The sequence below is a fragment of the Artemia sp. Qi Xiang Cuo genome, chromosome 10 (genome assembly GCF_049724085.1).
Source record: "Artemia sp. Qi Xiang Cuo chromosome 10, ASM4972408v1, whole genome shotgun sequence".
NCBI classification, from domain to species: Eukaryota; Metazoa; Arthropoda; class Branchiopoda; order Anostraca; family Artemiidae; genus Artemia; species Artemia sp. Qi Xiang Cuo.
The window spans coordinates 66,376,327-66,389,841 of record NC_142803.1 but is presented as its reverse complement, the minus strand read 5'-3'; the positions used below and the strand labels follow the sequence as shown (position 1 = coordinate 66,389,841).

General features: G+C 39.4%; 1 protein-coding gene across 2 annotated transcripts in view; it reads left to right on the top strand.

Annotated features, from left to right (window-relative positions):
- LOC148948063 (fidgetin-like protein 1) overlaps window positions 1-13,515 on the top strand; it is an 86,403-nt gene that overhangs the window by 12,993 nt on the left and 59,895 nt on the right. Inside the window, exon 3 of one of the 2 annotated variants that reach the window (XM_089095188.1) lies at window positions 12,827-13,084. The exons of the other annotated variant lie outside the window; for it this stretch is intronic. Within the exon in view, the coding sequence (XP_088951314.1) occupies window positions 12,827-13,084 (258 nt within the window). The remainder of the gene's footprint in view (window positions 1-12,826; window positions 13,085-13,515) is intronic. 2 annotated transcript variants of the gene reach the window in all.

The following is a 13,515-nucleotide window of genomic DNA, read 5'->3' as shown; positions in this document are numbered from 1 at the left end:
TATGTTTTTGAGGAGGACACTCCCCTCACAGCCCTCAGGGCAAGAGTTGTAAGTTATGCCCAGGGGGCATATAAGGTTTTTATACAAAGCTTTGTCGTAGAAACTACAAAAAGGACTCATTCGATTGGAAATTCAAAGGGCTAGTGCCTTTTTGATAGTCAAAAGTGATTGGAGGCCAACTAACCTCCTTCTCACGCCCACTTTTTCCCCAAACACATCCAATCAACATTTTAAGATAGCCACTTTGTTTAACGTAGCTAAAAATTCTGGAAATTAGGTCTTTCAGGATGACCCCCCCCTCGTAGACCTCAGGGCAAGAGTTGTAAGTTATGCCCTGGGGGCATATAAAGTTTTCTCTTATAGAAAGCGTTGTCGCAGAAAGTTCAAAAAGGTCTCACTCGATTGGAGATATAAATGGCTAGTGCCCTTTTTAATAGCCAAAAGTGATTGCAAGGCAACTAATACCCCTTCCACGCCCACCATTTCCCCAAACTCATCGAATCAGAATTTTGACTTAGCCATTTTGTTCAATGTATTTGAAAGTTCTTGAAATTATATCTTTGAGCAGGACACCCCCCACAGTCTTCAGGGCATGGATTATAAGTTATACCCTGGGGGCACATATCGTTCTTATGGAAGGAATGCTCTTACAAACTTCAGAGAGGGCTCATTTGATTGGAAATTGAAAGTTCTAGTTCATTTTTTGACGGCAAATGATATCGGAGGGTACCCCCCCCCCACGCCATTTTTCCCAAGTGCATCCGATAAAAATTTTGAGGTAGCTATTTTGTTAAATTAATAAAAAAAAACTTTCCGAAAAATAAGTTTTTCAAAGAAAAGTAAAGGCCATTTTAAACTCAACAAAAACCCCTCAGGGCCCTCGAGCCCTGGGAGGTTTTGTTGACACCAGAGTTTTTGTTATTTAATTTTTGAACAATTTCCAAAAAACTGGCTATCTCAAAATTTGTAGCGAATGGGTTTGGGGAAAAAAGGGCGTGAGGGGCTAGTTGCCCTTAAGTCTCTTTTAAAAGTTGAACTAGAACTTTCAATTTCCAATCAAATGAGCCCTCTATAAAGTTTATACGAGCATCTCTTTCATAAGAACCATACATGCCTAGGGCATAACTTAGGACGCCTTCCCCCGGGCCCTGGGGGGTTGTATTGAGACCAGAGTTTTTCTTATCCATCCTGTCAATCAAAAAATTTCCCTCCGAGGGCGTTGGAAAAAGAATACGTTGGTAGGGGCGGCTAGTGTCCCTCAGAACTCTTTTGAATGTTAAAAGTGTGCGCAAACGATAAATATCAGCGCAAATTAGCCCCCTCTGAAGCTTATACAAACGTCCCTTTCATAAGAACCATATATGCCCATGGGTATAACTTACAACGCCTGCCCCCGGGCCCTGGGGGGTTGTGTCGACACCTGAGTTTTTGTTATCTGACTTTTGAACAATTTTTAACTTAATGGCTATCACAAAATTTTATTGGATGCATTTGGAGGAAAAGGGGCGTTGGGAGGGGCTAGCTGCCGTCCAATCTCTTTTGACTCTCAGAAACTGAAATTGAACTTTCAATTTCCAATCAAATGAGTCCTCTCTGAAGTTTATACGAACATCCCTTCCATAAGAACCATATATTTCCCCAGGCCGTAACTTACAACATATGGCTTCGGGCCCTAGGAGGGCTGTGTCCTCCCCGGAGTTTTCGTTATATGGTCTTTGAACTATTTCTAAAAAAATGGCTATCTCAAAGTTCTTATCGGATGGGTTTGAGGAAAAAAGAGCGTGGAGGGGGGAGCTAGGTGCCCTCCAATCTCTTTTGGCTCTTAAAAAGTGAACTAGAACTTTCAATTTCCGATCGAATGAGCCCTCTTTGAAATTTAAACGAGCATCCCGTTCATAAGAATCATACCGGCCCCCAAGGCATAATATAACCCGCCGGCCCCCACTCCCGGGGGGGGTGAGTCAACACTGGATTTATTTTTCTATTATCTTTGAATTATTTTTAAAAAAATTTATGTAACACAATGTGTATTGTATGAATCTGGAAAACAGGGCGGGGGAGGGGGGCTAGTCAACCTGTGATATCTTTTGACGCTTAAAAATTGAACTTGAATTTACTATTTCCAATCAAATGAGCCCTCCCTGAAGTTTATACAAGCATTCCTTCCATATATGCCTCCGGGGCATAACGTATAACCCTTGTCTTGAAGACTGTGAGGGGAGTGTGCTGCTCAAAGATATAATTATCAGAAGTTTCAAGTACGTTAAACAAAATGGCTATCTCAAAATTTTGATTGTATATGCTTGGGGAAAAGGTGGGCGTGAGAGGGGGGTTAGTTATCCTCCAATCAATTTCGACTATTACAAAGAGCACTAACCCTTTGAATTTCCAATCGAATGAGTCCTTTTTGAAGTTTCTACGACAAAGCTTTCTATAGAAACCTTATATGCCCCCAAGGAATAACTTACATCCCGTGGCCTGAGGCCTGTGGGGGGAGTGTCCTCCCCAAAAACATAATTTCTATTTGGAAATCAACTACGTAGAACAAAATTGCTATCTCAAAATTTTGATTGGATGCGTTTGGGGAACTGGTGGGCGTGTAAGGGGTGTTAGTTGCCTTCCAATCACTTTTGACCCTTTAAAAGGGCACTAGAACTCTCGATTTCCAACCTAATGAGCCCCTTTTGAAGTTTCTACGACGACCCCTTTCGTCTGATGAACCCTTTTCTGCCTCTGGGGAAAAAAATAATAAATAAATTATAATACATTGGAGCCGTATACTATAGACAATGCTATAGCGTTGCCTGTAAAATAGTTAAAAAATCATATAGCAAAAACTCCGGTGTTCGACACAACCCACAGGGCCCGGAGGCAGGCGTTGTAAGTTATTCCCTGGGGGCATATTTGGCTCTTATGGAATGGATGCTCGTATAAACTTCAAAGAGGGCCCATTTGATTGGAAATTGAAAGTTTTAATTCACTTTTTAAGAGTCAAAAGATATTGCAGGGTACCTAGCCCCCCCCTCTCCCCTGCCCTTTTTTCTCAAAGCCATCTGAAAAGAACTTTGAGAGACCCGTTTTTTTTAAATAGTTCAAAGACCATATAACAAAACGCCGGGGTAGACCCAGCCCCCAAGGGCCCAAGGGCAGGCGTTTTAAGTTATGCCCTGGGGGAATATATGGTTCTTATGGAAGGGATGATCGTAAAAACTTCAGAGAGGACTCATTTGATTAAAAATTGAAAGTTCTAGTTTAGTTTTTGAGAGTCAAAAGACATTGAAGGGCAACTAGCCCCCCCCCCCCGCCCCCTTTTCCCGAATGCATCCGATAAAAATTTTGAGATAGCAATTAAGTCAAAATTGTTCAAAAGTCAGATAACAAAAACTCAGGTGTAGACACAACCCCCCAGGGCCCGGGGGCAGGTGTTATAAGTTATGCCCTGGGGCACATATGGTTCTTATGAAAGGGATGTTTGGATAAACTTCAGAGAGGGCTCATTTGATTGGAAATTGAAAGTTCGAGTTCACTTTTTAATAGTAAAAAGAGATCCGAGGGCAACTAGCCCCCCCCACATCTTCTTTTTCCAAACCCATCTGGTGAAAATTTTGATATAGACATTTTGTTGGTCGGATAAGAAGAACTTCGGTGTCAATACAACCCTTTAGGGCCCGGAGGAAGACGTTGTAAGTTATGCCCTAATGGTATGTATGGTTCTTATGAAAGGGATGCTCGTATAAACTTCATAGAGGGCTCATTTGATCGGAAATTTGAAAGTTCTAGTTAACTTTTTAAGAGTCAAGAAATTTAAAGGAAGCTAGCCCCCACGCCCTTTTCCCCCAAACCCATCCGCTACTGGTACAAATTTTTAGATAGCCAGTTTAAAAATAAAATTGTTCCAAGATTGGATAAAAAAAACTCCGACGTCAACACAGCCTCCGCGGGTCCGGGGGGTAGGTGTTGTTAGTGTTGTCCTAGGGGCGTCTATGGTTCTTCCGAAAGGTATGCTCGTATAAATTTCAGAGACGCCGCATTTGATTTGAAATTAGAAGGCTCTAGTTCATTTTTTGGGGATCAAAAGATATCCGAGTGTAACTAGTCCCCCCCCCTCACATACCCTTTTTTCCTCAAGACTATCTGATAAAATTTTTGAAATAGCCATTTCATTAAAAATAGTTCAAAGTTCAGATAAGAAAAACTGCTGTGTCGAAGCAACCCCCTGGCGTTGTAAGGTATGCCCTGGGGGCATATATGGCTGTTATGGAATGTATGCTCGTATAAACTTTATAGAGGGCTCATTTGATTGGAAATTGAAAGTTGTAATTCACTTTTATTAGGCAACGCTATAGCGTTGCCTGTAGTAAAGGCCATACGGCTCCAATATTTTATTATTTATAAACTTTGGTTGTCGTATAAACTTCAAAAGGGCTCATTCGATTGGAAATCGAGAGTTCTAGTGCCTTTTTTAAGGGTCGAAGATGATTGGAAGGCAACTAACACCCCTTCTACGCCCACCATTTCCCCAAACACATCCAATCGAAATTTGTAGATAGCCATTTTGTTCTACGTAGTTGATTTCCCGATAGAAATTATGTTTTTGAGGGGGACACTCCCCCCAAAGCCCTCAGGGCACGGTTTGTAACTTATACCCTGGGGGCATGTAAGGTTTTTATATAAAGCTTGAAACTTCAAAAATGACTCATTCGACTGGAAATTCGAAGGGCTAGTGCCCTTTTTAATAGCCAAAAGTGATTGTAGGGCAACTAAACCTCCTCTCAGGTCCACCTTTTCTCCAAACACATCCAATCAAAAGTTTGAGATAGCCATTTTGTTCAAAGTAGTTGAAAATTCTTGAAATTAGGTCTTAGAGGATGACATCACCCCCCCCCCCCCACATCCCTCAGGGCAAACAGTTGTAAGTTGTGCCCTGGGGGCATATAAGGGTTTTATAGAAAGTATTGTCGCAGAAACTTCAAAACGGGCTCATTCCACTGTAAATTCAAATGGCTAGTGCCCTTTTTAATAGTCAAAAGTGATTGGGAGGCAACTAACACCCCTTCCACCCCTACCATTTCTTCAGGCACATCCAATAAAATTTTGAGATAGCCATTTTGTTCAACGTAGTTGAAAGTTCTTGAAATCATATCTTTGAGCAGAACACTCCCCCCAGAGTTTTCAGGGCAAGGGTTATAAGTTATGCCCTGGGGGCATATATGGTTTTATGGAAGGAATGACTCGTATAAACCTCAGAGAGGGCTCATTTGATTGGAAATTGACAGTTCTTGTTCAATTTTTAAGCGTCAAAAGATATATGAGGATAACCTGCCCCCCCCCCATGCCCTTTTTTCCTAAATGCATCCGATAAGAATTTCGAGATGGTTATTTTGTTAAAAATAGTTCTAAGATCATATAACAAAACTCCGGTGTCGACACAGCCCGCCAGGACCTGGTGGCAGGTTTTTAAGTTATGCCCTGGGGGCATATATAGCTCTTATGGAAAGGATGCTTGTATAAACTTCAAAGAGGGCTCATTTGACTGGAAATTGAAAGTTATAGTTCACTTTTTAATAGTCAAAAGATAATGGAGGGCACCTAGCCCCCCCCCCCCTCTACGCCCTTTTTTCCTCAAACCCATCCGATAACAACTTTGAGATGGCCATTTTTTAAAAACATATTTCAAAGACCATAAAATGAAAATTCCGGGGTTGACGACCCCTTTTATATGAAGCGCCTCTGGAAAAAAACAAACAGAGCGTGGGACGAGGTTAGCTGCTCTCCCATCACTTTTGACTCTTAAAAAGTGAATTACAACTTTCAATTTCCAATTAAATGATCTCTCTATGAAGTTTTTACGAGAATCCCTTCCATAAAACCAAATTTATACGAAGTTAATACGATCACTACTTCCATAAGAACTATATTTGCTCCCAGAGCATTACTTACAACGCCTGCCTCCGGGCCCTGGGGGGTTGCGTCGACGCAGGAGTTTTTATTATCTGACGTTTGAACTATTTTTAATGAAATGGCTATTTAAAAAAAAATTATCGGATGACCTAGGGGAAAAAGGGGGTGTGTGTGTGTGTGTGTGGGGGGGGGGTGGCTAGTTGCCCTTGTATATCTTTTGATTCTGGAACTTTCAATTTCCAATCAAATGAGCCCTCTCTGAAGTTTATACGAGTATCCCTTTCACAAGAACAATATACGCCCCCAGGACAACAGTTACAACGCCTACCTGCCGGGCCCTGAGGGGTTGTGTTAACACCGGAAATTTTGTTATCTAATTTTTAACAATTTTCATTTTTTTTTAAAATTGTTTAATTTTTCCGCTCTCTCAAAATTTCTAGCTGATGGGTTTGGGGGAAAAAGGACGTGGGGGGGGGGCTAGTTGCCCTTAAATTTCTTTACTCTTAAAAAGTGAACTAGAACTTTTAATTTCCAATCAAAGGAGCCCTCTATGAAGTTTATACGAGCATCCTTTTCATAAGAACCATCCATGCCTTTAAGGCATAACTTAGAACGCCTTCCCCCGCCCTCGTGGGTTTTATTGACACCGGAGTGTTTTTTATCCGCCCTTTGAACTATCTTTAACAAAATGTCTGTCTCAAAATTTTCATCAGTTGGGTTTGTAAAAAGAAGGCGGGGGAGGGAGGGGCTAGATGCCCTGGGATCTCTTTTGACTACTGAAGAGTGAGCTCGAAGTTGCAATTTCCAATCAAATGAGCCCTCTTTGAAATTTATACGAGCATCCCTTTCATAAGAACCATATATGGCCCACAAGGCATATCTTACAACGCCTGCCCCCACTCCCTGAGGGGTTGTGTCGACACTGGAGTTATTGTTCTATGATCTTTGGGTTATTTTTAACAAAATAGCATAACTTACAACGGCGTAACTTACAATGCCTGCCCTGGGGGCTTATGTCGACACCTGAGTTTTTGTTATCTGACTTTTGAACAATTTGTAACTTAATGGCTATCTCAAAATTTTTATCTGATGCATTTGGGGAAAAAGGGGCGGGGCGGAGGGGCTAGTTGCCCTCCAATCTCTTTCCACTCTTAAAAAATGAACTGGAACTTTCAATTTCCAGTCAAATGAGCCCTCTCTGAAGTTTATACGAGCATCTCTTCCATAAGAACCATATATTGCCCCAGGGCATAACTTACAACGCCTGCCCTCGGGCCCTGGAGGGCTGTATTGACCCCGGAGTTTTCGTTTTATGGTCTTTGAACTATTTTTTAAAAAAATGGCCATCTCAAAGTTCTTATCAGATGGGTGTTTGGAAAAAAGGCGTGGAGGGGGGGGGCTTGTTGCCCTCCATTCTCATTTGACTCTTAAAAACTGAACTAGAGCTTTCAATTTTCAATCAAATGAATCCTCTATGAAGTTTTTACGAGCATCCCTTACATAAGAACCAAATATGGCCCCAAGGCATAACTTACAACACCTGCCCCCGGCCCTTGGGGGTTGTGTCGACATCAGAGTTTTTGTTATGTGATCTTAGAACTATTTTTAACAAAAAAGGCATCTCAAAATTTTTATCGGATGTATTTGGGAAAAAAGGGCTTGGGGGGGGGCTTGTTACCCTCCGATATCTTTTGATGCTTAAAAACTGAACTAGAACTTTCAGTTTCCAATCAAACGAGCCCTCTCTGAAGTTCATACCTGCATACCTTCCATAAGAACCATATATGCCCCAGGCCATAACTTATAACCCTTGCCCTGAAGACTATGTGGGGAGTGTCCTGCTCATAGATATAATTTTCAGAACTTTCAACTACGTTGAACAACATGGCTATCTCATAATTGTGATTGCATCTGTATGGGAAAATGGTGGGCGTGGAAGGGGTGTTAGTTGTTTTCCAATCGCTTTCGACTATTAAAAAGGACACTAGCCATTTAATTTTCCCATCGAATGAGCCCTTTTTGAAGTTTCTACGATAACGCTTTCTATAAAAAACCTTATATGCCCCCAGGGCATAACTTACAACCCTTGCCCTGAGGGCTATTGAGGGGGGGGGGTTGTCATCCTCAAAGACCCATTTTCCAGAATTTTCAACTACGTTGAATAAAATGGCTATCTCAAAATTTTGATTGGATGTGTTTGGGGAAAAGATGGGCGTGAGAGGTGGGTTAGTTGCCCTCCAATCACTTTCGACTATTAAAAGGGGCACTAGCCCTTTGAATTTCCAATCGAATGAGCCCTTTTTGAAGTTTCTACGACAAAGCTTTCTATAAAAAGCTTCTATGCCCCCTGGGCGTAACTTACAATCCTTGCCCTGAGGGCTGTGGGGGAGTGTCCTCCTCAAAAACATAATTTCTATCTGGAAATCCACTACGTAGAAAAAGTGGCCATCTCAAAGTTTTGATTGGATGTGTTTGGGGAAATAGTGGGCGTGGAAGGGGTGTTAGTTGCTTTCCAATCAGCTTTTACCCTTAAGAAGGCCACTAGTACTCTCGATTTCCAATCGAGGGAGTCCCCTTTGAAGTATATACGATGACTCCTTCCATATGAAGTGCCTCTGGGGAAAAAATAAATAAATAATAAAACATTGGAGCCGTATCGCCTTTACTATAGGCATTGCTATAGCGTTGCCTCTGATTTTTTATTTATTTATTTATTTAAATGTTATTCCCATAGTTCGGGATGGATATTAGATTATTGGTTGGGCTTTCTCTTGTTTATGTGCTAAATTTTTCCCAAAAGTTCTGGGTTATTAATATTCTTTTCAGAAATATTGGAACGAATATTAGCTCTCCATGTTTCTCCAGCTCTTTTGAAAAATGGTGTTTGGTGAATAAATGGATCTAATTTACAACATCAGTTCTGGGACGGTCGCAGCCTATCCAGATACTTGGCCAAAATTTGGCGTTATTATAAGACTCAACAAGTAAAGAATTCTGGGACCAGCCCTTCTCTTGGGATCCAACTCGTAGCCTACTTCAGTGCGAGGGACAAACTGCCTTTCTGCTTGTAATAAGGCGTTTGAAATAAGTGACGCATACATATTTAATTTAAGATGAGTTTCATTAATTGAAGACGGAACCCGATTTTGGATAAGCTCAAATGGTATTTTTATTAGCGAGAAGATTATCACTCCAATGCTGATACTGGAGTGTATCAACCTTGTTCCATTCTACTACAGTACGCCACATAGATTCTTAGGTTATCCGTGCACGGTTAAGTGAAGCCAAAATACTAAAAGACAAAGGCAAATGATCAGATACTACAAAATAATTAAGTACGGTTATACTTACTGCACGACTAGCAATATTACCAGAAACAAGCACGGAATCAAGGTCAGACACTGATATTGAGGGGTTTATATATGTAAAATAAGCAGATTTGGGTTGAAGAGCACTTTAATTTGGAATCAGGCTAAGAAGCAGAGCCGTATGTAGACTATCACTCTTAAACACGTCAGAACCCAATTGGGTTCTGTCCCTCGACAGAACCCAATGGAGGTGTAAGACTCTGATTTTACTCAAACATCTACCCAATTTTCTGTATGCTGGTTCAAACTTCGTTTCAAAATTTTCGGCCCTATAGTCTGTCGGCAATAATACGTTCACAATGTCACTATCACCCACTTTCACTGAAATGAAATGGTGAGATTTTGCAAACAGTTTGGAGTTTGTATGTCTTTTTGACCTCCCCCTCAGGCTCTGTCACCTCCTTATCAAGTGCTGTGTCGCCATTAAACTCTAGTTCAAAATCCTACCTAAATAAGATCAGATCCTCATATGTACCACACCTTAAACTACTTTTCTGTCTTCATTGTTTTTCAATAATCTAAGCCCGGCTAAACTTATTCAAGAAGTGGAAGAGGAAAGAAGACTTTCAAATATTTTAATTCCACAATTGAATATATTTAGCCACAAAATGACATAAATATCAAAGAATTAAATCAGATATTTAAAGATGAAACAAATACATATATGATAAAATGAGGATACATCAGTCATATTTATTACTTAACTAGAACAGTCTATCAATACTTGGGATACATCATATCTGATACAGACTGTTGATACAGTATTGATACTCTATTGATACAGTATTGATACATGTATTGATACTTTATTGATACATGTATCGATACAGTATAATCAATACTTGGAAATCTGTAAGAAAATGTGGTCAATTTTAAGGAGCCAAATTATGAAGATGTAATCCCCTCCCCCTCCATTATTGTAATTGGGATATAAAAAAATCTTCTTTTTCCTTCTTTAAACCATTGGGATACCTAAAAAGTAACAAAACTTAACAATAATTCCATAGTAGTATTCTCAAATGTTGTTTTAAAAAAGGAAAAAAACATTTCAGACGCTAGGTTTTTACAGCAAATATTTATTTTTGAAAGAGAATATTTACAAAAAATAGTTTTTTGTCCTCAAAAATGGTGTAAGTGGTTTTTGTGTCATTTCAAGTTTATTTTGCTTCTCTGTCTTTTAACATTCATCCTAGGAAGGATGACCAGAGGTGGGTACTTTGGCAATCGTCTTGAGTGCCTTAATAGAAATGTTTACCTTTCAGTCTCAAAATAATAACAGAGAAAAAAAGAGACAAATTTGTAGTTAAAATTTTACATTTCTGCAATAAAAAAAATTGTAAACATATCAGTAAAGTAGCCTATATCAAGGCCGTATCCGGCCGTATCCACCCGGAGTGGGGGTTACCCGGTTTGAACCCCCCCCCCCCGAAATTTTTGACCGAGTCGAAAATTAGTCTAAAAAATACCTGTAAAGACAAAACCTTACCAGAAAAAAATATGCTCCCCCACAAATCGGGTAAACCCCCCCCCCCTGAACAAAAATCCTGGATATTGTCCTGGCCTATATTCATTTTACCAAATTATATAGAAGTACTCTGCAATAGTCCTTTGTAAATCTAAATTAACTTCATGTTACAAGTTACAGTTATAATTAAAAAATTTCGAATATTTCTTTTTAATTACACATGCATTTTACAGAAAGAGACATAACTGTTTCAACATCGTATTATGAAATAAATTAATTAGGGTCTAAGAGAATATTTTAGATGCAGAAAATTCGGAATAAAAAGACTTTAAACTCTCTAAGCTGAGTTAGGTTCTTCCGTAAGGATCGTAATATAAGAAATTTAACTAAATTATTTTGACATTGCCTTAGACACCCTGCACGAATATTTTAAAACTTTTTCAAGGAGGCACACTTGTGCCTCTATAAAGAGGCGACCCACCACAATGTTAAGCGATTTCAGGTCCTACCGGTCGCAGAGAGACGGCGGTAATCGCATTTTGTAGCCCAAGCTCAAACTAAGAAACTTGCAAAATTTCATCCTCCTCCGACTTTATCTTCATGGGGTAAACTGGGCCGGAAGTTTGGACCCTCCCACCACAGCCCCCTTTAACGTTGTCCGATTGGGCTTAAATTTAGAGGTTAAGCTTTCCTAGGGCCCGGGATCTTATCCTCAAAACTTCAGCTCAATCCGATCAATCCTTCCCTGTTTTAAAAAAACCAAATACAGCCACTTAAAATTCAACATTTCTTTTTTTTTTCTTAGCCACGCCTACAGGCCCCAGTTGGCAACGGATCTAGGTGAATGAGGACTCATTTGAAGCAGAATTCGACTTGTTAGGGCCTTTTGATATTTTCAGACCGAAAAAATTATCCCCCGAATTTACATTTACGAAAAACCTTGTTTTCCTATATTAGCCCATGTTAATTTTTCCCACCACAACCCCCTTTAACGCTGTCTGATCGGGCTGAAATTTAGAGGATAAGCTTTCCTGGGGCCTGGGAGCTTATCCTCGAAATTTCAGCTCAATCTGATCACTCCTTTGGTCCAAAAACCAAATATCAAGTTTTGCTTGCGTCAAAAAGATTCATCACCTCACTAAAAAACAATTTCAATTATGTCTCTTTAGTGTAGCGGTGAAACTTCTGGCTGTCAGGCAGAAAACCCGAGTTCGATTCACCATTATATCAAATTTTTTATATACTGAATTTAAATTAAAAAAAAAATTCAGTTTCTTTTTTAAATTATTTGAAAAAAATTATGTTTTCTAAAGAGTTAAAGAGGCTGAGTTACAAGGTCGACCCTTAAAACACCCTGTCGAGAAAGAAAAGAATAATACACAATCATCTAACAGTTAGTCAAGCAATAATAAGTAATAAACTGTACAAAAACGTGCAGAAATTATTTGAAAAAAACTACGTTTTCTAAAGAGTTAAAGAGGCTGAGTTACAAGGTCGAACCTTAAAACGTACAGGGATTAGGAGGCACAGTTGGGGGGCTGCCGCCCCAAACCCCCGCTTTCGCAGCCTGTAAATAAATAAAAAAAGTTTTTTAAACTGAAAGTAAGGAGCGACATTAAATCTTAAAACGAACAGAAATTATTCCGTATATGAAAGAGGCTGTGCCCTCCTCAACGCCTCGCTCTTTACGCTAAAGTTTTTATTGTTTAAAAAAAGAGTTGTGAGAAAGTCAAACTTTAGCGTAAAGAGCGAGGCGTTGAGGAGGGCACAGCCTCTTTCATGTACGGAATAATTTCTGTTCGTTTTAAGATTTAATGTCGCTCCTTACTTTCAGTTTAAAAAACTTTTTTTATTTATTTACAGGCTGCGAAAGCGGGGGTTTGGGGGCGGCAGCCCCCCAACTGTGCCTCCTAATCCCTGTACGTTTTAAGGTTCGACCTTGTAGCTCAGCCTCTTTAACTCTTTAGAAAACGTAGTTTTTTTCAAATAATCTTGAAAAATTTTCAATTATCTTTTGTTTATCGTCAATTACAAAAAAATATTATAATTTCTTCTTTTGCTAACTATTGAATTTAATTAATAATACTCTCAGGTTCAAAAAACTGGTCCCTGAGTAGCCTGCTTCGTAACCAAAAATCTGATGCTAGCCAAGAAAATGTAGCCATTATTACTGATGACAACTTGAAGCATTTGAACACGGCATTTCCGAAGCAGAAAAAGGCAACTGTCCATTCATTACCGATAAATGATTTGGACTTGGATGATATTATATTCTCTGAAGATGAAGATCATGTTCCAGCTCCTTTGCCTAATGTTATCACAACTGCCGGCTCTGAACGGCCACGGAATGGTATGTTTTTTGGCTGCATTTGAAATCCAAAACTAGGATTTGACCCTTATCTAATTACCCTAATTTTCTATGTATTAAAACTTTATCTTTCAATTTTAATACAAAAATCATGAAACATCGTTGCATTGGTTTCAATTCTATTGATTATGTGGGCGGAAACTGGCTTTAACTAAGAAAAAAAAAACATAATAAAGCAACAAATTTGGGTGAATCCAAGTTTAAGTTCGCATGTGTAATATATAGTGCCGAATTACGGAGGTAAATTCTTCATACTGAAACATATTTAATCAAGGTCATTAGCATCCAATATATGGGATATTATCTATTTATTTTGAAATTATCACTTATCTGAAATATCTATTTTTTGCCATTGCGTATTCCCTGTGGACTTTAATGCCTATTCCCAAGGATAGACCTGGTATAAAGATTGA